Source organism: Rhipicephalus microplus, chromosome 10, assembly GCF_043290135.1.
Source record: "Rhipicephalus microplus isolate Deutch F79 chromosome 10, USDA_Rmic, whole genome shotgun sequence".
In the NCBI taxonomy this organism is placed as follows: Eukaryota; Metazoa; Arthropoda; class Arachnida; order Ixodida; family Ixodidae; genus Rhipicephalus; species Rhipicephalus microplus.
Window position 1 is genome coordinate 8,286,813 of NC_134709.1, and position 23,470 is coordinate 8,310,282.

The 23,470-nt window shown below is 46.5% G+C and overlaps 1 protein-coding gene across 3 annotated transcripts in view; it reads right to left on the reverse strand.

The window, feature by feature from the left end:
- Nucleotides 1-23,220, reverse strand: part of LOC119180618 (uncharacterized) — a 151,387-nt gene extending 128,167 nt beyond the window's left edge. Inside the window, exons 1-2 of one of the 3 annotated variants that reach the window (XM_075874982.1) lie at nucleotides 22,462-23,220; nucleotides 16,122-16,228 (exon numbers count right to left, since the gene is read on the reverse strand). In XM_075874982.1, the coding sequence (XP_075731097.1) occupies nucleotides 16,122-16,228; nucleotides 22,462-22,486 (132 nt within the window). In that variant the 5' untranslated portion in view covers nucleotides 22,487-23,220. The remainder of the gene's footprint in view (nucleotides 1-16,121; nucleotides 16,229-22,461) is intronic. The other 2 variants (XM_075874981.1, XM_037431729.2) reach the window with 2 other exon arrangements.
- Between the last annotated feature and the right edge of the window lie 250 nt (nucleotides 23,221-23,470).

The following is a 23,470-nucleotide window of genomic DNA, read 5'->3' on the forward strand; positions in this document are numbered from 1 at the left end:
ATCAGCCACGCTTTTAAAGACGGTAGTCTTTCTTGGGGACCTTCGACGCAAAGATTTTGGTCTGTCTGTCTGTATATTTGTCTGTCCACTCTTAATGGCATCGGGTACTTGAAACGCCCGACCCCATCCGCAGCGACCACCAATGTTGCTCAAGGTTGACCGTTCATGCTTGTGCGATTGTCAATTAAAAAGCAATTATTGCGCATGTCCGGGGCACCACAACAACACGCATATATTCCACAAGTGCGTCTCTTACTAGAAAAGGCATACATAATTAATTTTAAGGACCGTAGCGCTTATCGCGCTGCGCTTACCATGCAACGCTTGAACGGAACGGGGAGTGTTTCCAACGCTTTGCTAAGACGAGACGGTGGTGGCACCTACCGGTCGCCTCGCGTTCTACACCTTATCACCTCTGAGATGGGCGCGCACACCCGTCTAAGAGCCACGCGCCTTCTTTTCTAAGAAAACTGCCCGATGGCACTCATGTCTCACGTGTGACCTGACTTGATGCGCTCTTCGCCTCCGCTGCACGCTCGAGGCACTCTAACGCAGCGCTTCCAGAATACCACTCACCGATTTTCTTGCGCAGAACATCAAATAGGTGTGTTGTTCACTCTCTCCACACGCAACAATATCGTCTCTTTCGACGACATTTGCAGAAACATGCAGATACGGGGCAAATTTTTTAATCACTCGCTAATCGGCGTTTATATTGTGGGTCAATAATTTTATCGCTTCTTACCTCCCCTATACTCACTTTTTTTTTACTTTCGCTTATTTCTCCCCTGGTTAGAGCCGAATAAGTGCGAATAAATAAAAAAACAAGGGAAATCCGTACGAAGCGCGCGAACACAGGGGCGACTACGGCGGACCGCGCCACAAACGTCAGCCGCATTTGCGCGAGGACGAAATGCGGCGCGTACTTTCAGATTTGTCAGAAAACATGAGCGAGCATGCTCACGCGCCTGCAAACAAACGGAAAAGACAAATACGGCGGGGAGTGTCGTGTATCCAGCAAGTGGAGTACGGCGACACGACGCCAATCGACCGCGCCATTAGTCCAGCACCTGTGCCGAGGTATAATAATATTAATAATAATAATAATAATAATAATAAAACACATTAGAGAGAATAGTTTTTAACAGCAGTGAATCAGGATTTCACAGTACCGATAAGTAAAATGTAGGTGGCGACGCTACTTTCAAATTTCCGAATCAAACACCATGAAGTAATATATTTAGACGGCGTTTACTAAGTCACACGCTGCAGTACCCAATCGGCAAAGATGTAGCAGGCTGTCCTCCGAGAGGTCCATAGACTTAAGCAGGTTTCGGAAAATTTTGTGGAACAAATGTCACCAAATTACGAAAAATACCCTTCGAAATACGTCACGTCATGTGCGAAAATTTCGGCGCGAAACTGAAACAAAAATCAGCTATTGACCTCAGGTATTCCCGTCCAGTCTCTACCACAATTTAACTAAAATAATGTTCCCCTCACCCACTCACTGTCCTCCATAGTAAGTGAAATCAACCCATAGTGGTGAAATTAACGTCGTCACGCTTCTCAAAGTCCAGTTTATCAATCTAATTTGATGTATTGCTTCACTTTAGTGCCCCGTTAAAGAACACACAGAAATAACTTTTGTAGTTTCGCAAACAAAAAAAATCGAAGTAAACAAATAATTTATCCGTTGAACGTTATTCCTGGCGATCCACAAGGCTTAATTAATCACTGCGGATAAGGTGGTTCGTTGTCGCGAGATGGCGGCACTTGTTACACCAAATCGGGGACGGCGCCAAGCGGTCTGCGGCGGCGGCGTTCAGCAGAGCGGAAAAGGTCGGAGAATGCGGTGGCCGAAAGTGAGCGAATCTTATCGGGCAACGGGATCGAATACCGAAAATCACTCGAGCGGCTCATACGAACAAGCGCCCCACACAGCTGAGAATGTACTGCCGCGCACGGTCGCCCTCCAGTTATGCGAAATTACGCTTGCACAGAAAAGAGTGTCACGTGACTCCTTCCGTATACATAGTGTTCATGTTATGTCCCTTCTGCCGTTGTCGCCCTCGCCCTCTCCTGCCATTCCCGGGTACCTCCCTGGGTACCCTACAGCAATTCGCGTGCTGCAGCGCTGTTTGTTGAGGGCTCGTCATCTGTTGCTGTGCGCGATGTTGAAAGATAAGCAGTGCTGCTTTTTAGATGCGAAGCAGCTATTTCACCAGCCTGTGTAACGCTGTCCCTCTGTACGGAAGCAGCACAGGCGTTGGCGCGGTGCCAAGTAGGTCACACCACTGCTGCGCGGTGACGTTACACTCCCTTCGCCGTGGGCACTGACGTCACTCTCTCCCTCGCTCACCGCGGCGCCCGCAGCTGCCGCCTCGTCCGTTCGCCCGCAACACATGCGCTGACCACCGCTCACTACACCGCGGACTCATCGGTTCACGCGCAATAAACCTGACGCGCGCCTAAGTACGCGTTTAAACATGTCTGTACGTGTCATCTGCAAGACGTACGCCAGCCATCGCTTCAAACGAATCTTCCAGCGCTCACTGCAACACCCGCGTTAGCGCCGTTCAACCCGTGACGTCATCTGAGCGCAGCGCTGCTGCTTCGCATCCCCCCAGGGTTCTCTTCGGGGATATGGCAAAGCTATTTTCTCAGTTTAAGTAACAGTGGAGTTTTCCCATTTAGAAGGAAAAAAACGCCACATTTGCACTTGATACATCATGTTTATTTTTAACAGCACATCTGTTTGATCTCATTAATCTCCCGGTTCTCGTTTGCAATAACTGTCATCATCATGCCGGCACTCGCTTTCTTCATATTATAGTTCGCTACCTAAGTACGAGTACCAGGTGTATGCTTTCGCACTGCGCCGAGTTGTAAGGCGTGGTATGCAATGACTGAGATGCGTGGAGATAGGTTTGCAAAAGGTTTACCCTACAAATCTACCGAGAAGGGACGCGGCGCTCTCCCCTGCCGTGGCGCACAAAGACGCTATACGGCCGGGTTCGTCGACTCCCCGACACTGCGCAGAGATGGCCCTCGAGGCAGGTCGTCAACAAACACGGAATTTCGCTGTCGCATTTCAACGAGCTCGTCGCATCAAGAGAAGGCCTCGCTCGTTCACGCGATACAAGACCAGAAAATCAAGATGTGTGACGCGTCGACCGGGTTTCCATCAACAGCGATGCCACCACTCACTCCTGCTGTCCGCCTGCGAGGAGCGTTATCTCGCTTTTCACTGCAAATTTGCGCGGCCCAAGAGCAAGTGAAAGCCCAGTTTCTCGAGCCGCAATTTTAAGAGTGGATGAGCGAAGCGAAGCATCTCCCATCAAAAACGAGCCATCGTGGAGAGATAGGCAAGTTTGCAAGAGATATAATATTAAAAAAAATAATTTTTAATATATTGTTGTTTCCCACGCACCAAAGCAGGTCATGCTGCGCGGCTCCCCAAGTGTTTTAAAACGTACTGATGTTGAGGCTCCTTGATCGAAATTTGTGGAAACAGCCGAGGGGAAAAAATGCGACGTATTGAGACTTCGCGGGGGAAATGCCTGTATTTTTATATTTTTCGCGTATGTTTTGACACTTTTTTACCTTGCCCTTTACTTTTGTTGTTCTGCGCTAATGTACAGTAAAGTCCCTTAAAATGATAGAGACTGTTTTAGAGAATCAATCGACGAATGTTTAAATAGGACCTGACTCCCCAACTTCAACCGATCACAATGTTAACCAACTGGGGACTTATGTGCGCTATGCTTCAAACAGTGAAAGAAAGAAGAATATTTGCATATGTTTTCAGAGTTCATTTCAATGCAATACCCGAATTCCCGCAATCATCATCCCGATCTCAACCACCTCACTGACACGCTGATTGTGCACGCAGTGGTCGCAGACAAGTTTGTACGTAGAGTAATCGCGGTAAGCTATCTCTGTTGGCAGGTACGTGCTTGGATACAGCACTTACCCGTAACTAAATTACATCTGAAGACGCGAATATCATCGAGGTTCTACAAGTAGTTTTTGTTCTCTGCGCCAGCCAAACACGCCAGTGCTTTTCGGGAAAATCGCAATGTGCGTTCTCAATTTTACGTAATAACTTTCGGCAAAGAGAACATCCCGACGCCCTGCTCCCTCTTCGTGGACTGCTAAACCAGCTTGACCCATCAGCAGCTGATAATTGCTCAAACTTGCGTCATGGGGCGAAATTGAACAGGCGCAAGCACGAGAAAACGACACGGCAGCGGTCGGCGACGAAGTTGCTAGGTACCCGGGCATGTCGGTGGCGCATTCCGGAAGTAACGAAGGGGTGCTACGTGACGCAGTGCTACGTGACACTACGGGTTGCCGACGCACGAACAACGACACCCCGTCACGATACGCAGTCGCAGGAGGACGCACTGCTGTGACGGCGGTGTGACGTCATTATTTTACTCTTAAAAGGTCCCTAAACCACACAAAGGTGAGACAGTAGTTTCGTTCTCGCCGTCTCTACCCTTTCTAGAAGCGCTAGCTCTTCGCCACTTATTTCTTCATCAAGCACGTGGAATGTATGGGGTTTCGATATGGAGAGAGCGCCATTGATTAATTAATTAATTGATTGATTGATTGATATGCGAGATTTAACGTCCCCAAATCACCATATGGTTATGAGAGACACCGTAGTGGAGGGCTCCGGAAATTTTTACCACATGGGGTTCTTTAACGTGCACCTAAATTTGAGCACACAGGCCTACAGCATATCCACCTCTATCGGAAATGCAGCGCCGCAGCCGGGATTCGATCCCGCGACCTGAGGGTCAGCAGCCTAGTACCTTAGCCACTAGACCACCACGGCGGGGCGGAGAGAGCGCCACGCTCTTGGAGTGAACGGACACAGTATGCACGATCGAAACAAACTAAAAGAACTCACACATTTATTTAACTGTCTTTCGAACGACGATATCGTCAGCCGAATTGTTATACGTATTGTGATCAACACGCTAAAACAGCCCTATACAAAATTATACAACACTCAAAAACATAACAAACACAAGAACACGGCTTCGCCAACGCTTGACTCACGACGTGGGCCCACCGCAGACGACCGGCGGTGCCGCTCACGGGAGACCCACCACTGGAGACAACCGTTCGTGCGACCCGCCAAAAGAGGCCCGCTTCTCTCCCGTGTCCACCAGCCAGGCTTTCCGCCAGGCGTCACCGCCGGCGCTACCGTTCAACAACCATGATGACGGTGTAGATAAACGCTCGCGAGCACAACGCCACCTACAGCTCAATAGTTGTGACCCCCCTAAATGCGGCCCATGGGCGAGACGATGCGCCACGCGGCGCGAACTACTTTACAGGGGGTGTCAGCAACCCCCGCAAATGTCAGCACTAAGCTTTTAGCCAGCCAGGATTTGGCAATTTTCTACCACGCGCTGCTATCTCTCCTTGCGCAGTCGCAATTGACGCCGAACAGAAAGTGAAAATCAGTTCGTCACGTACAATGGTCATGCGAGACGACGCTGGACGGGTGTGCATGGCGAAACAAGGTAGGTGATAATTCACAGCCGATATCTCTCGTATACGGACGAACGGGGAGATTATGCTATCCTAACGTCACGTGAGCAAACTATGGCGTCACGAATTCGGCCACAAAGACGAACACACACCGAGAGAGAAGAACGCGCTCGATCTTCGTATTTTCGGAGGCTGTAGGGGCCCTTTAGAGGGCCGCTACAACACTTTTTGAGCACGGTTAGAAAACGTTGCCAATCGCTATACTCAAGGCTCCTGAGAACACGCGAGCCATAACATTACAGCGCATCACGCTGCTGGGAAACTAATTGGATTGAAGGCAGCTAGGGATCGCTCGCTCTACTTTCTACAAATGATGTCATGCACGCCCAAACCAGCTGCGTCATATGCCCCAAAGACACGGCTATAGGCTGATGTCGACATCGCGGGTTGCATATCTACCGCTTCCACCAGGGTGTGCGGCTACGTGCCGCGGCACGTTCGAAGAAACGAAAAGAAAGTGCTCCCTTTATTTCCCCCCCCCCCACTACGTCTGTCGCTTATGAGGGACGCCGTAATGGAAGGTTCCAGAAATTACGACCACCTGCATTCTTTAACGTACAACTAAATCGAACTTCCTAAAGATACACTGGAGCCCCGCCGCGGTGGTCTAGTGGCTAAGGTACTCGGCTGCTGACCCGCAGGTCGCGGGTTCGATTCCCGGCTGCGGCGGCTGCATTTCCGATGGAGGCGGAAATGTTGTAGGCCCGTGTGCTCAGATTTGGGCGCACGTTAAAGAACCCCAGGTGGTCGAAATTTCCGGAGCCCTCCACTACGGCGTCTCTCATAATCATATGGTGGTTTTGGGACGTTAAACCCCACAAATCAATCAAATCAAAGATACACTGGAGGGAAATCCGGCGCTAGTGTCCACGGGAGCCGCAACGCATGGCGCTGCAGCCCGCATGGGAAAGATGGGTGCCACACGGCCTCGTCCAATAGTCGTTCTTTCGGCTACGTTTGGGTCCATGTGAGCTGCGGCGCCGTCTTGTCACAAGACGAACTTGGCAAACGTTCCGCAGTTGCACTTCACCACCTAAACCTTTTAGGATCACTAATTCACATCGGGTCGCGAAGTCCACAAAAATCTACAAAGCCACTAGTGCGTACGAAGCCACAAGCACGGAAATTAGGCAAATCCGTGTGCTACCCATGATTTCCTTGGCAGACCCATGGCGGTTGTGTGGTGTATATCGTAGGAAACTCTACGATACCGCGAACTGGTAGCTTTGTACACTTTAAAGGGCCATGACTTCCTCTTTTCGATCATAATCTGTGTTATGTGGATCAATCCTGGTGTTTTCACAAGGAAGCTCGCTAAACTTTAACGCATTTGGACATGCGCTTTATTTACAACTGAACATTTGTTTTAACACGCTAGCAGCCTTACCCCCGTATTCTAGAACGTCTCTTCACTCACCACTTCAGCTTCACTTGAGAAAGCCGATGGGAGCGCCGTCTCTAGGCACGGCAAGTCACAGCATATCAGCGATAATCTGCTGCGATTCTTGACTAGCGCAGCGTCAATTTCAGCCGAGCATGATTGATTTGTGGGGTTTAACGTCCCAAAACCACCATATGATTATGAGAGACGCCGTAGTGTAGAGCTCCGGAAATTTCGATCGCTTGGGGTTCTTTAACGTGCACCCAAATCTGAGCACACGGGCCTACAACATTTCCGCCTCCATCGGAAATGCAGCCGCCGCAGCCGGGATATTTCAGCCGAGCAGTGGCGGAGTGCTCTACTGTGTCAAGTGAAGGGTGAAAGTCAAGTCGAGGCGCGTTTGTGAATACGGGGGTGAGATTCGGGCAGCATGGGGCACTCAAGACTGACCTACCAAGGAGCTCAAGGGCGTAGCCGCGGAGGGTGGTGGCAGGTTCAAAGACCCCCCCCCCTACCCCCGAAATTTTTCAATTTTGCTTGCGTATATATACACGCACAGCATACATACAAACGCACGCATGAACATACATAAAGTATGTTTGAACCCCCCCCCCCCCCCCGAAACAAAATTCTGGCTACGCCCCAGAAGGAGCTATAGCTGTTAACTGCGCGCGAAATCAAGATACTTTAGCTTTCTTCGGCTTGGCACTGAAATCCGACGATTTGCACTGACCGAAATACTGGTAGAAGGCGACGAATCCGCTACATTCTGCACATGACGTCACACGCGCCATGAATATGGCGATCACCGGATGTGGGCGTGGTTTACGGCCGGCGACTTCAGGGTCTTGCTTTACACCAAAACACGATTTTACGGCCCACTTTTCATGTAAGCGTAGGCACAGTAGCCTCTCTACTCATAGTTTTCGCTAAAAACCTCAAATTGTTGGGTGACCGTGTCCTGGCCCCTAGAACGCACGAGCCGAAGTTTACCGAAGCAGGCCCGCCCCGCCGCGGTGATCTAGTGGCTAAGGTACTCGGCTGCTGGCCCGCAGGTCGCGGGATCGAATCCCGGCTGCGTTTCCGATGGAGGCAAAAATGTCATAGGCCCGTGTGCTCAGATTTGGGTGCACGTTAAAGAACCCCAGGTGGTCGAAATTTCCGGAGCCCTCCACTACGGCGTCTCTCATAATCATACGGTGGTTTTGGTACGTTAAACCCACATATCAATCAAAACCGAAACAAACCGCAGCATTCGATGCAGTGCACGCATCTGTTGCGACGTGGCACACAATCGGCAGCTGTTCGCGACGCCGAAAGGAGTGGCTGTTTACAGCTTTCGCTGTCAGTGAATGTGTTGCGGGCGAGATTTATCGCTTCCCCCCGACACCTAATAAAAAGCCCACGGGCGCAAGGCTTAGCTCGCGGCGTCACTTATCTGCTCCCTATCCTCGCTGCTCTCGACGAGATCAGCCGTGGCGAAACGGCGCTTCTAAAATACAAAAAAATTTATTCACCAGACGGAGTCACGAAAGAGCAATGCACGAACGACGAGAGGGTGAGAAGCGTGGCGAGGGCAGAAACAAAGAGGCAACAATGAAGGATGGTGAAAAAAATGATAATAAATAAAGGAAGACGGCGTGAATAACACGAAAAAAAAAAAAACGGGCAGAGAGATATAAACGTTGAGAGAGCCCATGAGCGTTTGAATCATGTGCGACGCATGTAGGACGGCGTTTCGCTGGCCGTCGAGTCACGTGGATAACGCGTGGGGTCGCCGATTTTGGTCATTGAGAAATTCCACGCATGGCGGAGTCGAACCTTTTCGTGAGGATCGACATAATTCGATTTTTTGAGGTTCGACGCCGCGAAGCTGTGACATAATTAACGGTGACGCCAGGAGTGGAGACTATCAGGAGGAACCATTTCCAAAGATCAAACCGTCCGAGTCGAGCGATAGACGAAGGCTGGTTCCAGCAGCGGAACAGAGTGTAATATAATAGCTACTGGGTTTTCACGACGCAAAACCACTATACCACTATGAGGGACGCCGTATGTGGGGGGCTCCAGAAGTTTCGACCATCTGGTGTCGAATTTAACGTACAGCGGCATTGCACAGGACACGGGCCTCAGCCACGGCTTTGATGGGTCAGCAGCGGAGCGCCGTATAACCGTTACACCACCGCGACGGACGATTCCTCTGCGCGAAGCAAATGATGTGACGTAAGCGTGGTGTCAGTAGTGGGCAGCTCGGGCTTCCGTAACGCGGGCTTCCCTGCCCTCCTCTAGGCGGCGTTCGGGTTGCGGAGCAATTATTTGGCAGCAGGACGAGTCGCGCGTGTGTCTGCTACAGCGGGATTCCGCAAGCGAGTCGAGTCGGCCGACACACCGCAATGGAATGTCGAGAAGCTCCAACAGCGAACTCCGCGGGAAATGCGGACGCGCAGTGAGTCAAAGCGGCGGACGTGTTAACCGGTCGTCGAGTCGAGACCAGCAAAATTGACTACGCGTTCAACGTCAAAATTCATTTTTCGGAACGGAGGGCCTGAAAAACAGGCAGTTTGTCTGTTGTGTTCCGTATTTTTTTCTAATAAACTGAAAATTTAAAGTCGAGATCGTAGTCACTTTCAAGGACAGGTTGAGAATCAGAATCCTTACGAGCACAAGTAATTGCAGAATTTAGATGCGTAGGTATTCATGAGAGGAAAGAAAAGAGACCAAAGAGTGATCAATGTGATAAGGACGATAGATATAACAAAACCTGATCAGCCCAAACAGGATAGGCACGACCCTGTCTGGAAAGTTGAAAGATGAGTCCAAGGCATTGAGAATGGGCTACATCTGCGGCCATAGAAGGCAGTACGGCTCGGGGTCTTAATAATTACCAGCACTATTAAATTGCCCCAGTAGCACTTGGTCCCAGCGTACGAGCGGAGCGTTCTGACGTCCACGCATTCGGTATCAGCCGTGTAACAGTGGGTCGCATTCCTCCTCCAAAGACGCGTCAAACGGCGAGCATGCCAAAACGGGGAAGGTAATCGCGGGGGAAAATAATACAGAGGGAAATAGTGGATTGCGAAGAGCGCCAATCGGCCAATGGAAATAGGCGAAAGCGGACAACCTCCGTGTGTTTCTACTTTCTATTCACTTTGTCAAATCTCCATAGCATTACTACCGGGCTATTGTTGCGCACTCACTTCCAACAACAGCCCCTCCCCCCCCACAAACAATGCTGAACGGCCCACCTATCGTACCACCTTACAGACAGGCGATCACCCCCCCCCCCCTCAGACACATGCGAATTCTAAATAGACCACTGACACAAGCGGCCAAAACAAGAGGCGGACATAAAGAAGCGCCGGGCACAAGTGGACAGTGTCCAACTCCTCATCACGCTAAAGCGCGCACACCACGCCGCTTCACGTCGACACGCCGGAACGGTTCTGCCCCGCCGATGACGTAACGCGGCGAGCGTAGAAAAGGGCAGCGTAGCGCGCACACACGCAGCTCGTTCACGCGATCGTAGCTGGCGCGTATCATCGTCCGCCAAGAAGGGAACGGCGCGCGCGCGATTCTCGAGGAGCAGCAGCAATGCGCGCGTCTCTTCCCTCGAATAATAATAATATAATGATAAAAAAAGCGCAAAGCGCCTCACACACTGAAACCTTCCCCTGCAACGCCCCTCACCAGGCGCCAGGCTGGTTACGTCCGACCGGCCAAGCGGGGCGCCCAAAAAGCGCTCTTCTTCCTCGGCACTTTTCTGCTGCTCTCCGTGGGAGGAGCGAGTCGGCCCTCTCTCTCACGCACCCTCGCTCGAGGTCGCCAAACTCGCGCTGGTTCGCGTGCGACTTTTTCGGGTCGGGTGGGAAATCGGTGGACGCCGGATGAACCGACCGCGAAGGATTGCGCGCGCCGACAGACACTGCGAAGCCTGCCTCGATCTCTAATTAATCAATTTATTATGCCACCAAATGAAATCGACAACGTATTGCTCGTCTACATCTTTACCCTAGTTCATTTACCCGCCATCATTTTTACCCTTGCTTAGTCAAACACCAGAGCCTTTGGGCAACCGATGAACGATCTGATTCGAAATCAATGAGTGGCAGGCAGTGATTGATTAATCGATTCATTAGCTGATTGGCTGACTCGTCAAAATACCTCGCTCATTTGACTTCTCTTCCTGCTCATCTGTCAAGAGGAAATAGCTGCAGGATTAGTGAACAATAGGGACAATGAAATGACATGTGGGAGAAAAAAATTCACAATGGCTGACAACAGCAACGAGCCTGCGGGTAGATGTGACCATGATTGAGAATCAGAGCAACTGACATTACAGTGAGAATGCGAAAGATGATTGACACAAACTAAAAGGGGAACCGGTGAGTGCAAGCAGACGGTAATGTTGTGTGAGAACAGCAAACCAGAATGTTTGACAGGACTGTGAGCAGCGATGAGCAACTACAAAGTGCCAATAACAAAGGCACAAACTGGAACTTGTTGGCAAGCTTCCTAACAGGAAACGGGACAAGAAAGGTAGACAGGACATGGTACTGGCTTACATTTGTTAATTTTGTAGATAGAAATATATGTCTCTTTGGAGAGGGAAACAACAAAAAGGTGGGGAAGGGGCGAGCCCTACTCATGTATCCTGGCTAGTTCATTAATATGCAATGTTCAAATGTGGAAATAATTAATCTCCCAATCGGTTAGTATGGTTGACAGTGCCCTTACACATGATGGACCAATGGAATGAATTATGAATGCTTTGCAGATTGCCCGACCATGACAATCACGATACCTGTGTGTGCAAGATGCGCGTCTCTTAAAAATTAGGAGTGCGGGCATACTCGGCACAGTGAATGACCTATTCCCACTAGGTTTAACCTCAGACAACTGCCACTAGTGTCCACAAACTTGATTAGCCTGAACCCTTAACAAAATGTCGCATGGCACCATCCAAGTGAACAACAGTAATCTTTGACCATACGACACTGCACTATCGAAGTCAACAACAGCAAAGTTTGATCAAGCAATACACTATGGACTTTGGTAGATTAGTAACATTCTGCTTAGGAACTGGAGCGCTTCACAAAGAAAGTAACCACAATACCTCATCACACACATGAACACCTAAATGTGCATGCAATGAAAAGAGAAACACAGGTCAGAGCTGTGACTCTAGGTCGGCGCTATGACTCAAGGGTTGACATGATAGAGAGGGGGGAGGGCACTGCGATAAACCTTTGTCTGCCCTGAAGGCGAAACCTGAGAACACTTACACTCACTACAGATCCGCTGTGACGTCACTACAACTTTCGTCCACCTTCCTACAAAGCTAGATCAATGTTTGGATGCAGTTGCAATGGGCTTCCGTCGCAACTGCGGAATGAGAATTTAGGTACACTTTGGAAGTGAATTCAACTATATTCTTAACAATTGCTGTGCCTGACCATGTATGTGGAGTGTCCTTGCATACAGAGGAAACCCACAAGAGACTTGTTATAGCCTCAAAATTTGATGGCGCCGCCCATTTGAATAAGTAGCATCGCTTTTTTTTTATCTACCTTCCCCTGGTAAGAAAAACTAGCCACAAAAGTGTGCGTTACCCTGACAGGAATTCCCGCTATATATCAGCACGGCTATATACATTTCGACGATAATACATATAGTGCACGAAAGAAACAAGACGTATTTGCAGAGCACACATGCAATAATAAGCTCACGAACGGTTCATTTGACTGACCTACGGCACAAATACAATGTTTATCTGGAGTAGACAAGTATGACACCTCTTGGCAGGTGTTGCCATTCAGCTAGAAAAGCAATTGTCGTCAGGAAGAGAAATGGATATGGCTGTCTCATGTGACGCAGGAAAACCTGCTGAGTTGTGGATACCGCACTGGACACGCGGCTAGACAGGTGCACAATTTAAAACTGTTCCATGTTCCTCAGTGGTAACATAAATTAGTGCTGATAAAAAGCAAAACAAAGCAGCCACACACAAAAAAAAGAAGTATCCCCGCATAGCTTTAACTCCTTGGCATTGCTCAACAAAGCAATGTTGTAGAAAACTGAAATAGTAGGTTTGTATTCGCGGTGTGGTTTAAGCAGAATTCGCAAAAAACATGTAGGGAAAACATGCAGATACAGGCACTGACCCTCAACAGAATTTTATGAAAGCAAACATGAAAGAAACCTTGCTGTTCATAAATTTCCCTGTGGACAAATATATACATGTTATAACAAAAGGTGTGTGTGAATGTGAGATTGAGCGAGCGTAACCGATCTTTGGTTGACGCCAAGTCATTTGGCAATTCACTGCCAAGTACAACACAAGTGTGGAGTACCACATGAATGATGATATGTACAGCACATTTTAATGACATCATCTCATAAAAGCACAGACTATGTATGTGGTACCCATGGCAGCTAATCAAAGCCTTTCACATCGGAATACCAGGGGACAGTTACGTCATTAAACTGTCAATCTGGATATGGAACTAAGACTACAAGTTTTCAACGGCTACTCCACTAGTCCACGGTATGACCTGAAGACTGGTCTGTTTTGCATGCGGAGATCTGTACGCCAAATAATAACACCAACAACATAAAGCTAGGCACATATTTTGCATTTTTTTCCATACCCAAATGTGTCCATGGTACACGGGAATAGAACAGAAAGCCCCATGCCTAGCAGCATAATGCCACATTCACTCAACCAGATGCAACTGGCAAATACGTAAAAACGAAAATAATAATAATAATAATAATAATAATAATAATAATAATAATAATAATAATAATAATAATAATAATAATGTTACAATACTTCCACCCCAATCCCAATTCAAAGGGATGCATAGGATATCCATTGATCCAGACAAAAAAAATAAAAGTGCAGATGACTGCGTTCACCGTTCTTCCTTGTCTTTTATCAGCTTGCGCTGCTTCCGTTTTCAGCAAAATGCACAAAATGCCGTTGAAGCCGAATGCAAATATGGTGTTCAACAGGAAGTGCAACTTATCAGCTGTGATAAGAAACAGTCCTGTGAACCAGGAAGCATCACCGCTATACTGCGTGCAGTTACAAAAAAAAAGAAGTGACAAATATATACGGGAGGCCCAACCTTCTGTGCAAGTGATCAAAAGCCCTCGTTTAGCAGAACATAAGAGCTAACGTGAATATCCACCAGCCGAAACTCATGTAAACAAGAGAGGCAGAATATAAACGTCACGGCCCACATTTCTGAAAACCCGGTACCATATGTCTGCACGCAAGCCTCCTACGCCAGCTGTTAAAACACGATATCAGCACTCATAATATAGAAACTTGCCAAGCCATAGCCTACAGCTGTTGTTGTACCTTTCCACAAAGGCCTCAATCCTAGCTGCCACCCCAATGCTATGCTCATGTAGGACAGGAAATGGTCATGTTAGGCATTTAAAAAAAATAAAACATCAGCAAACATTATATCCCCCCCCTTACCCGCCCCACCAAAATACCACCAATAATAACACGCACAGCGACAACGAATTATGTAGCAGTCGTAAAAATTGAGGTGTGAAAAAAAGTGTTTATCTGTGACAGCGCACAATGGGTTCCAAGCAAGATAAGAATGGTGCTCAAGTTTTATCGCGTGGAAGGATTTCCCCACCATGACAAACTATTCCCATGTGACCTGATTTATAAGACAACACAAGATACACTAGCAGAAGATACAACTACAAGGCACGATAATAGCCAAGGCAATGGGGAGAACCCTTAACTGCATTAGCGGTGCCACGAAGTCCTAAAATAAACAAAGCTACAATTGAAATAGCAGTAACGAGCTCATCACAACCAGATTGTAATTTCTGTTGCTAAAAAGATTTCAAATAATTACTTGCTGCACGAACCAAAGGAGCGCAAGGAGCAGCGTAGAATAATCGGCCCACAACCATAATACAATGGTCTAAAAACAAGTGGTTTCGGGACTTAGTAAATGCAGTCTGTGGAATCGTTGTTATCCACTGACATTTGTTGAGGTATACGAGTTCACCCTAAGCACAGCAAGAGCTATCGATTTCAACTCATTAGCTGTAACTTCTGTATACTGGCAATGCCCACAATATACTCAACAAATGAATGCAAGACACAAGTGATGCTCAACTTCCTTATCCATCTCTCCACAGAAAGTGTCTCGTATATCTTTATCTCATAACACTCTCCATAATCCACACCTGAAGAATGAATTTATTAGTTAGTCATCATATTGTCTGGTCGTACAAATGCTCATCACAAAGTGTAAGTTCCTTGTACTAACTTATTTTGCAATTCTTACAGGCTGAAGACAGCCAAAAAATGGGACCATCTGCCCACATCCACCGTCGCCTTTCCAAGTGTTTATGCACTTGAATCTACAGTTGAAGATTATTGTTTGCATTAGCTGTTAACAGATACACATTGTTCTAACTATCACTCCCTTCTGTACAACATCTGGCACTAAAGGTATCGAAACAAATAAATAAATAAACAAACAAATAACTCTGCAACGGCAACAATGTGTATCAGATTTGTCTATCAAAAGGTACATTGGAATGTGATTCGATTGTCAAATCTAAAACATTAATAGCTTCATCCATCCTGCCTACTGAGTAACAATGTGTATCAGATTTGTCTATCAAAAGGTACATTGGAATGTGATTCGATTGTCAAATCTAAAACATTAATAACTTCATCCATCCTGCCTACTGAGTCAGTACTTGGACAGGGATCTGATGTAAGAGCATGGACATGCTGTGGCCAATGGCCAAGCTGAAAGAGGTGTTCTAGCGCAGACTGAATGATCGAAGAAGCAAGACAAAGCATCACTGACTTAAGAGAACATTCCCGGCTATAACGTAGAGAATGGTGATGTCTTGCATATGGTACCTTCCTGTACCGGAGATTTTACTGGAAGTGCGTAGTGGCTATATCCTTGCTTTTTAGCTGCTGCTTCAATTGGGCACTTTAGGGCAGCAACTTCTAGCTTGATAATGCCTGGTTAGTGTTTTCTCATTAGACCAAAAATTAAGTTCTGCCAAATCATTCGCTTCCTCATTTTCATTTGCTGGCATGTCGTGGCTACCATCTGCAGACCTGAAAAGAATCGAGCACGCAAGAAAATGCAAAGGTTTGCAGGCTTACCTGAGTTGTTAGGCTCTGAAATCCAAATTTGCGCTGAAAGAGGCGCACAAACTGTGACACGTATGCTCCCTCCCAGAGGCCCCGGATGGCTTCAGACGGATTCCCATCTGGACAGAGACAAAGTAGAGACGTGAGTGTAACCTGATCTTGAATGTAGCCATATTGATATGACATGTTCACAAATTTGTCTCTATAAATTTTTGGTGTTGTTCAGAAAGTTCACAATTTAAAGGTACACTAAGGAAAAAGAACTGTTTTCTTGCAAATTATCCTTTCATGCCATGCCACAAATTTTCCAGCATCTACAAAGGCCTTAGTAATTCTGTACTATTAATTACCTTTTGCTCCATGGGAGAATGAAACAAAGCACAGCAAGTTACAGAAAATTTCAGAGAGCCAATCCAACAAGATTACCGTAGAAGACTTTAAAATCTATGATGTAACACTTACATCGTTTTGGGCTGAAATTCACATGGTGAATTTCAGCCCAAAACAAGAATGAAACTCAGACCTTCAATTCTCTTGGTAATGAGACTATGACGGCAAAATAAGTTACAAGAGAGCTGTCAAAGAATAATTCAACAGTCCAAACCTATTTAGTGCTCCACTTCTGAGGCCTTTTAAACCAGTTCCAATATTTCCTTAACATTTCAATTAAACATGCGTGTCATGTTCACAATGCCGTCATGACCAATGCCAATTGCAGCCACATTACGCATCTCTCAACAGAATCCAGAGACTGAATACCATTTCTGCTGTCTTGCACAAGATATGCTCTTGTCACTGTTTTCAATTATGCTCATGGTACAACCCATAAACAGAGAATAACAATGTGCATGGGTAGAACTATTATTCATAATCAAGTACTACAGGTAACCACAGAGGCATGCACTGAAATATTACATGCTGACCTAAGGAGAGTTGCTCATATTCACCAAAAAAATATTGCGTACTCTCTCAGCGAAGTGGAGGAAATTGACAAGCTCAACCATGTGAAACAGAGAGGTGGTAGTAGTGGCAAGCAGCACAGCCCTACAGAGCGCAGACACCTCGCAGTCATCCCCCATTTCACGATTTCAAAAGGCGAACACGAAAGCATGACCCCTTAACTTAGCAGCAAATAGGTTGCTTTCTAGAAATATTAGATATCCTGTGTCTGTTTGCTTTTTTGTGATGCATATCACTGTAGTAGCGTTCAACTTGGAACTTTCCACCACAATACCAGTAATGTAAAACCATGCATGGGGGACAACTTTTGTAGCAGGAATGGTTATGGACGGGTGTGGGCGAAATTCCCCAGGTCGCAGTGCCACAGGATTACACGCGATGGCATCCTGGGAACTTTTTGCCACCCTTGTATATACAAGCAGCTTTTCAACGATGTGCCTCAACATGTCACCTGATTGTAAACATGGCAAAGAACACCCAGTGCCCTCAAAGCTATAGAACTAAGTGCGACTTAAATTCTTTTGAATGCACAGAATTACACAGCTGGACTGTTCATGGTACTGAAACACTATGCAAAATAAAACTAACAACATTCTTTGATATCAGTTATTGAAGATGGTAGCTCAAGGCCAACCAGCAAGTTAAAGCTAAGGCTGATTGGCCTCCGAGAGTCGTGCAACCCAACCAAGACATTTCATGCCGTGCAGCAGATCCCGGAGGTAGTAAAAGAAGCACCGTCCCCATTTCTACTCTTACCACTGAACATACAGTCGAACACTGGCAAAGTGGACACGATCATGACAAATCAGAATATACACCAAAAATAACTATATTTTCCTGCCTCTGTTAGCACATAGTAGATACATGCACAAAATGAGTTCTGATTTTACTAACAGTATGTTTGTATTCCATGTGACTTCACAAAATAACAAGGTTTGAACTGAAGACCAGCAATTGGAGGTGGCACTGCTTACAGCACTTGACTGCAGTAGACGAAGGAACGCCCAAAAAATTGGTTTAGGTTTGTTTGCTCCTCAAGTGTTCTGCTGAAAAAATCCCCCCAAAAAAACGCATGACAGATTCATGCTCGTGTTTTAGCTCAGCCTGACGAGAAATAGAAAATTGACTATTCAAATCTATGAACTACTTCAACTACTCAAACGAAGAATTACATTTCATTTTCGAGAGTATATTCAACTGCACAGCTAGAAATTCCATTTGCAATACATATGTCTTTCAACAAATTTTCACAGACTAGGCGCTCCATCCCAGTTGCATCGCATGCAAGATGTTGTAATCTCCACGAATGGCTAGCTTTTTGACAATGCAGCTCAGAGGCATACTGAATCAAGAAATCATCAAGTCCTTCAAGGTTAACAGTTTTAATAAATGTCCACATGAGCACTGTCTCAATCTTGTATTTCAGTTGAGTTTTGTTCACATAAGACGTGAATGTGGCATAGCTTATATTCTGCATACGGCCAGAACTATGCAGCCACAAGTTACCTTCAAGATTTTAAACCCAATTTTTATGCAGTGCTATATGTCCTAAAGTAGGGAAGACAGGAAAACGCTCTTAAAACTCACTTGGTCAAGTATTCAGTTCTTCTAGAACATAAAGAAATCATTACTTATTAGCTATCAACCAGTCACAAGCAAATACTGCACAGTTGTCATGACATCACACTGAGATGGTGAGCAAACATTAAGCCCATCTCAACTTTAAGTCCCTTTCTGGCATATATATGTGGTATTTTAGCATCCCTATAACATAGACCAAAGTGTACGAGTGTTTTTGAGGTACAACATTGTTCGAGACTGAAATGTATCTTTGTTTCATACCAGCAGGAACTGATACCGTGCGCTTTATCTCTGTGAAGCAAGACAGTGCATTTGACAAATTTTGCTTTTTGCGACAGCCCCACAGAAATACTCAATACCCAAATTTAAAAGGGCACTAAAGCGAAGCAACAAATTATATCACTGATCAATTGTACTCGAGATCCCCATCACACGTTTATTAATGGAGAATAAAATCTATGTCAAACTTTCCTTTTTAAAATTCACACAAACTCTTCACAAGTGACGTCATGAATTTCGAAGAGCATTTATCGTACTTCAACAACATTGGCTGAGCGAAATTTCTTGAAACTTGACACGTTACGCCTACAACCCCCTCAAAGGAAAGTGTACTTCATATTTACTGATTAAGAAATACGTTGAACCTAGGAGACGCCACCAAAATCTACGACGCCCCGGTAGTTTGTACAAGATCATCAATGTGGTGTATTCACCCGCATTTTCTCTTTGTGAGTTGTCTTGCTTACCAAGCATTGTGATTTTTTAATTGAGCAAGAGCAATTTACCAATGTTAATAAACCATTTTTCTTTTTACTGTCCCTTCAATCTTAACTGCTGCAGGTGTTGTCCATTGTGAGTTGTGTGAAATACTGTTCTCACTTTGTCCCGTTTCCAAGTTTTGGGCATCCAACACCTTCAATTTCATATTTGCCACCTTTAAGTAGTGACAATTATGAAAAGAGTACCATCTGGGAAGAGACAAGCTCAGCTCCCATAGATAAAACACTATAAATTTGCCTTACAGCTACTTAAAGTGTAGAAGGCACTGGGTTCGGGCTACTTGGTGCTGATCGATGACTTAAGTAAACGCTAAAGGCACGTCCGTAAGACGAGCGAAGAACACAGGACAAGTGCTTGTCCTGTATCCCATCTGGTTACGTACGTGCATAAAGCCATAAGTTATGTACCTAAAGTCTTTGAATAGTAGCCCAGAGAAATAAAACCTTCAGATGTGACCTTGACATCTGTAATAACATCATTGAATACAAAAGTAGTTTTTGTAAATGACAGTTAATAAATGTTGAGCAGCCTTTGCATACATTGTATTTCCTACACCTTCAAGCAGATATGGTACGTTTTTAGGCACTCTGAATATTTGTCATAAACACATCAGGATTTATGTGATGCCATCAGCATGTGCAGAAACCAGATAGAGATAACATAAAAAAGCAGATTCAATGTAAATGACCTAATGCTGTGAGGTACATGAACTGTCAAAGGCCCATGTATGGCAACATTACAAAAGTACTGAAAAAGTCTACATGCATCAGTCCTTTTTTTTTTCCTTTTCTATAATACACATTTTATCTGAAAGCAAACATGCCTGAACAACCCTTACATTGAACTCATGTACTTTGTGGCTTCCTGTTTTGAAGTTTGCAATGTGCTTTTCGAAAAGACGATGCACCTTATAAACATTGCAAGACTCCAAAAATGTTGTTGAAGGAATCCAAACTACTTCAGTAACATGAACTACCTAACTTGAGATCCAGAGCAAGCGCCTCCTTCCCTTCCTCGCAAGATTTCAAATATGCGGCCTTTTCTGCCCAACCACTATTTCCACAATTCCCATTTACGAGAAAATGCGAGTGCATTCCATAAAGCACTTGATTAAAAACATTTCATTAAAAGCAATTCTTTATTATTAGCACCCCTGTGCCGCCATCTTGAATTTGGATCCCTGAACCAACGACCCCCTCCGCCAAATCGTGTCGATTTATATTTCACAGTGGGGGGGGGGGGGGGCTGCTTGGTATATTACTTATACGGCAAGTATACAAAATATTGAATGATAATGATAAGTTTCCTTCTTATGAACACACCTCCGAATTTACATGAATGTGTAATACGTCATGATATCTAATAATCACTGATACTCAACAATCATAAAAATGTCATTATTTCTGGGATTTCATGTGCACGCTGTAGTGAGAGGAGTTGGGATTATATATTCATGACAGTTCATGGCATTTCTACTATACAACGATGCAGCTTCTTGGTTATAAATGGCACTGTTTCTGCCTGTGTCAGCAGAAGCAATAGATAAGAGGATGCAGAGTAAAAAAAAAATTGACATTTCTGGTAGTACTGCTATTTGACACAGAATAGTGCCCATGCCCTGCACTAGTCGTATATAGAGATGAAAACCGCATCGGCTAATATCGAACTGCTCGCTCATGCTGAAACAAAAATATTTTTTTTAGAGAAATCTTTGCTCGCAGACTTTTGCCGACTTTAGCCATGGCCCTGTCTTTACACTTTGTTCTATGGTGGCATGCTAAAGTGACATGAAACAGAAGCACGTATATCTGGAAAGGTTGAGTAGGCATGCTGCAACAATGGTAGGCCAATGGTATTCTTTCTTGCACTTCATCAGTGGTTCACAGCGATGCTTAGACCACATTCCCAATGGATTTAGCTGGTTTGGGAATGGTGGATAAGAAAGGCATACGATGCGAACCCAAACATGGCCGGAATTTTTTTTTTAATTTCTCTGCATCTGAACTTCCTCAGGTCTTCAAATAACCTTCAGGTGACACCTACTTGCAGCAAATGCCAAGCAAAAATCTAGGAGGGGCAGATAAACTTCCCACGTTGTGTTTGCAAGATGGCTTTTTTACATCTCTGAAGTTGAAAAGGTAACCTTAAAAATCTAAAAACTTCTCTATAGTGCCATCATCCAGCACTTTCGCAAACTAGGGTGCTCCTATACGTACTCAAGTTCACTTGGAATATTAAATCAGACTTTTCTGCCGCTCACTGAAGCAGAAACGCAAGATACTGCTAAAGCATTCACTGCCCTTGACATGCGGCGTCATTTTTGGTCACGTGATTGGGTAGGCTATGCGCTTCGTCAGTGCGCGGCATGGTCAGAGCTGAAAAAAGTCACTCTAATGCGTCGCGACGAAACCTGTGAGAGGTCCGACTCCGGTGCTACCACTGTTCATACGCTCCACGACCTCCTCGTGATACGCGCAGACATATCACGTCGTACACATTAACAAAAGCAGCTGACACGTGAGCGGTACGCAAACGGCTGCAAGTACGACCGTACTTGCCGACGCAGTACAAAAGTTAACGCTCACGCCTTTAACGTTCGGGTTTCATACAGACAACGCGCGCGAATCGCACGGGGCCTTGTGAGACGTATTTTTGGGGGTTTGGTACGTCCATTGCAGAAAAGCAAAGAAAATTATCGTGAAGAAGGCGCATCAGTAGTGTGGGCACAGTGCATGCGTATGCTCGTGCACTTTCGGGGTTTCGCCCGGAGCCGCAGTGAGCACGAAAGCCTGCTGTAAACAAAACGCGAGAGGTGCCTGGCCCGTGAGTGGGGGTGAGGGGTGCTCGAAAACACGGCGGCATTTCGCTTCGCGGCCGGAGGGGGCCACGACGAACCCGTGAACCTGAAGAGCCCGGCGGCCGCCACTATTGTCCGATCGAGATCAATTTCGCCCGCTCTCCCCTGCCACCCCACTTGTGGTACCATGCGCGAAAGCGTGCGGTTTTAAAAGAGACACGGGAGAGTGCTGACCTTGTGTTTTGAACTTCCTTGGCATCTTCTCCGAAAGTCACCTAAGCGCGGTGCACAGTTCCTCTGAATCACTGATCGGGACATCCATGCTTGATCAGTCATGTTGTTGCCATGTGATTTTGGGCAGCGCTTTCGGGAGATCGGCGATTGTGAGTCCAGCAGAGAAGACGAGACACTCACGAAGCAGAAGCGGTGGTTTGTGGTGGGATGCAGCAAAATAAACAAACAAAAAACAACAGCCGAACGAAACACTGGCTATTTCTCCCAGCCACAAATGGCGCGAACGAGCGCGTTGACTCGAGTTTACATCACACGTTCAACGCACGGGCCTCTCGGGCACACAGGCTCGTGCGGAAGGAAGGGCGCGCGATTTCGCGGCGGTTCACGGGCGCCCGAGCACAGCCGAAGCACACGCTAGCAGCACGGAACCACACACAGAAGCGGCCGATCCGCGACAGGCATCCAACCCATGGCGGCCCCGTCGGTTTGCTGTCGAACGTCGCGACGGCTTGTCGATGATCGACGCGGCTTCATCGCCGCTTGCGGTCACGGCGGCCCGTCACCTTGTCGTCTCCCGGTTGAAGACGGTGCACGCGATCTCGTCGGCGGTCATTGCGAAGCATCCCACGAGGAACGATTATTTCGGGATCGCAGCGTTTTAGGCCTACCGCGATAGCTCTCCCTTACCTGGCCGAAAAGTAGGCAAGAAAGGCACTTTCTGGCGTCTCACAGCCGCGCATACTGGTGGCGCCATCTGACGCCGTCTTTTCAAAACATCAACTTTTTTTTTTTTTGCTCAGGCCTTCTTTTTTTATTTTTTCCGACCTCGTTCATTTCTTCTCTTTTGTAGACGCATTTTTATTTTGGCAGCGACAGCAGCACTACTGCGCTGCAGCGCGGTGCACAAGCCGTCCCCGTTGTACCGCACGGAAGTGGCGTCATGCATTTTTTTTTTTTGGTTAGGCGCGTCTTTTGAATCGTTTGATTGGAATATGGCACGGTTTCACCT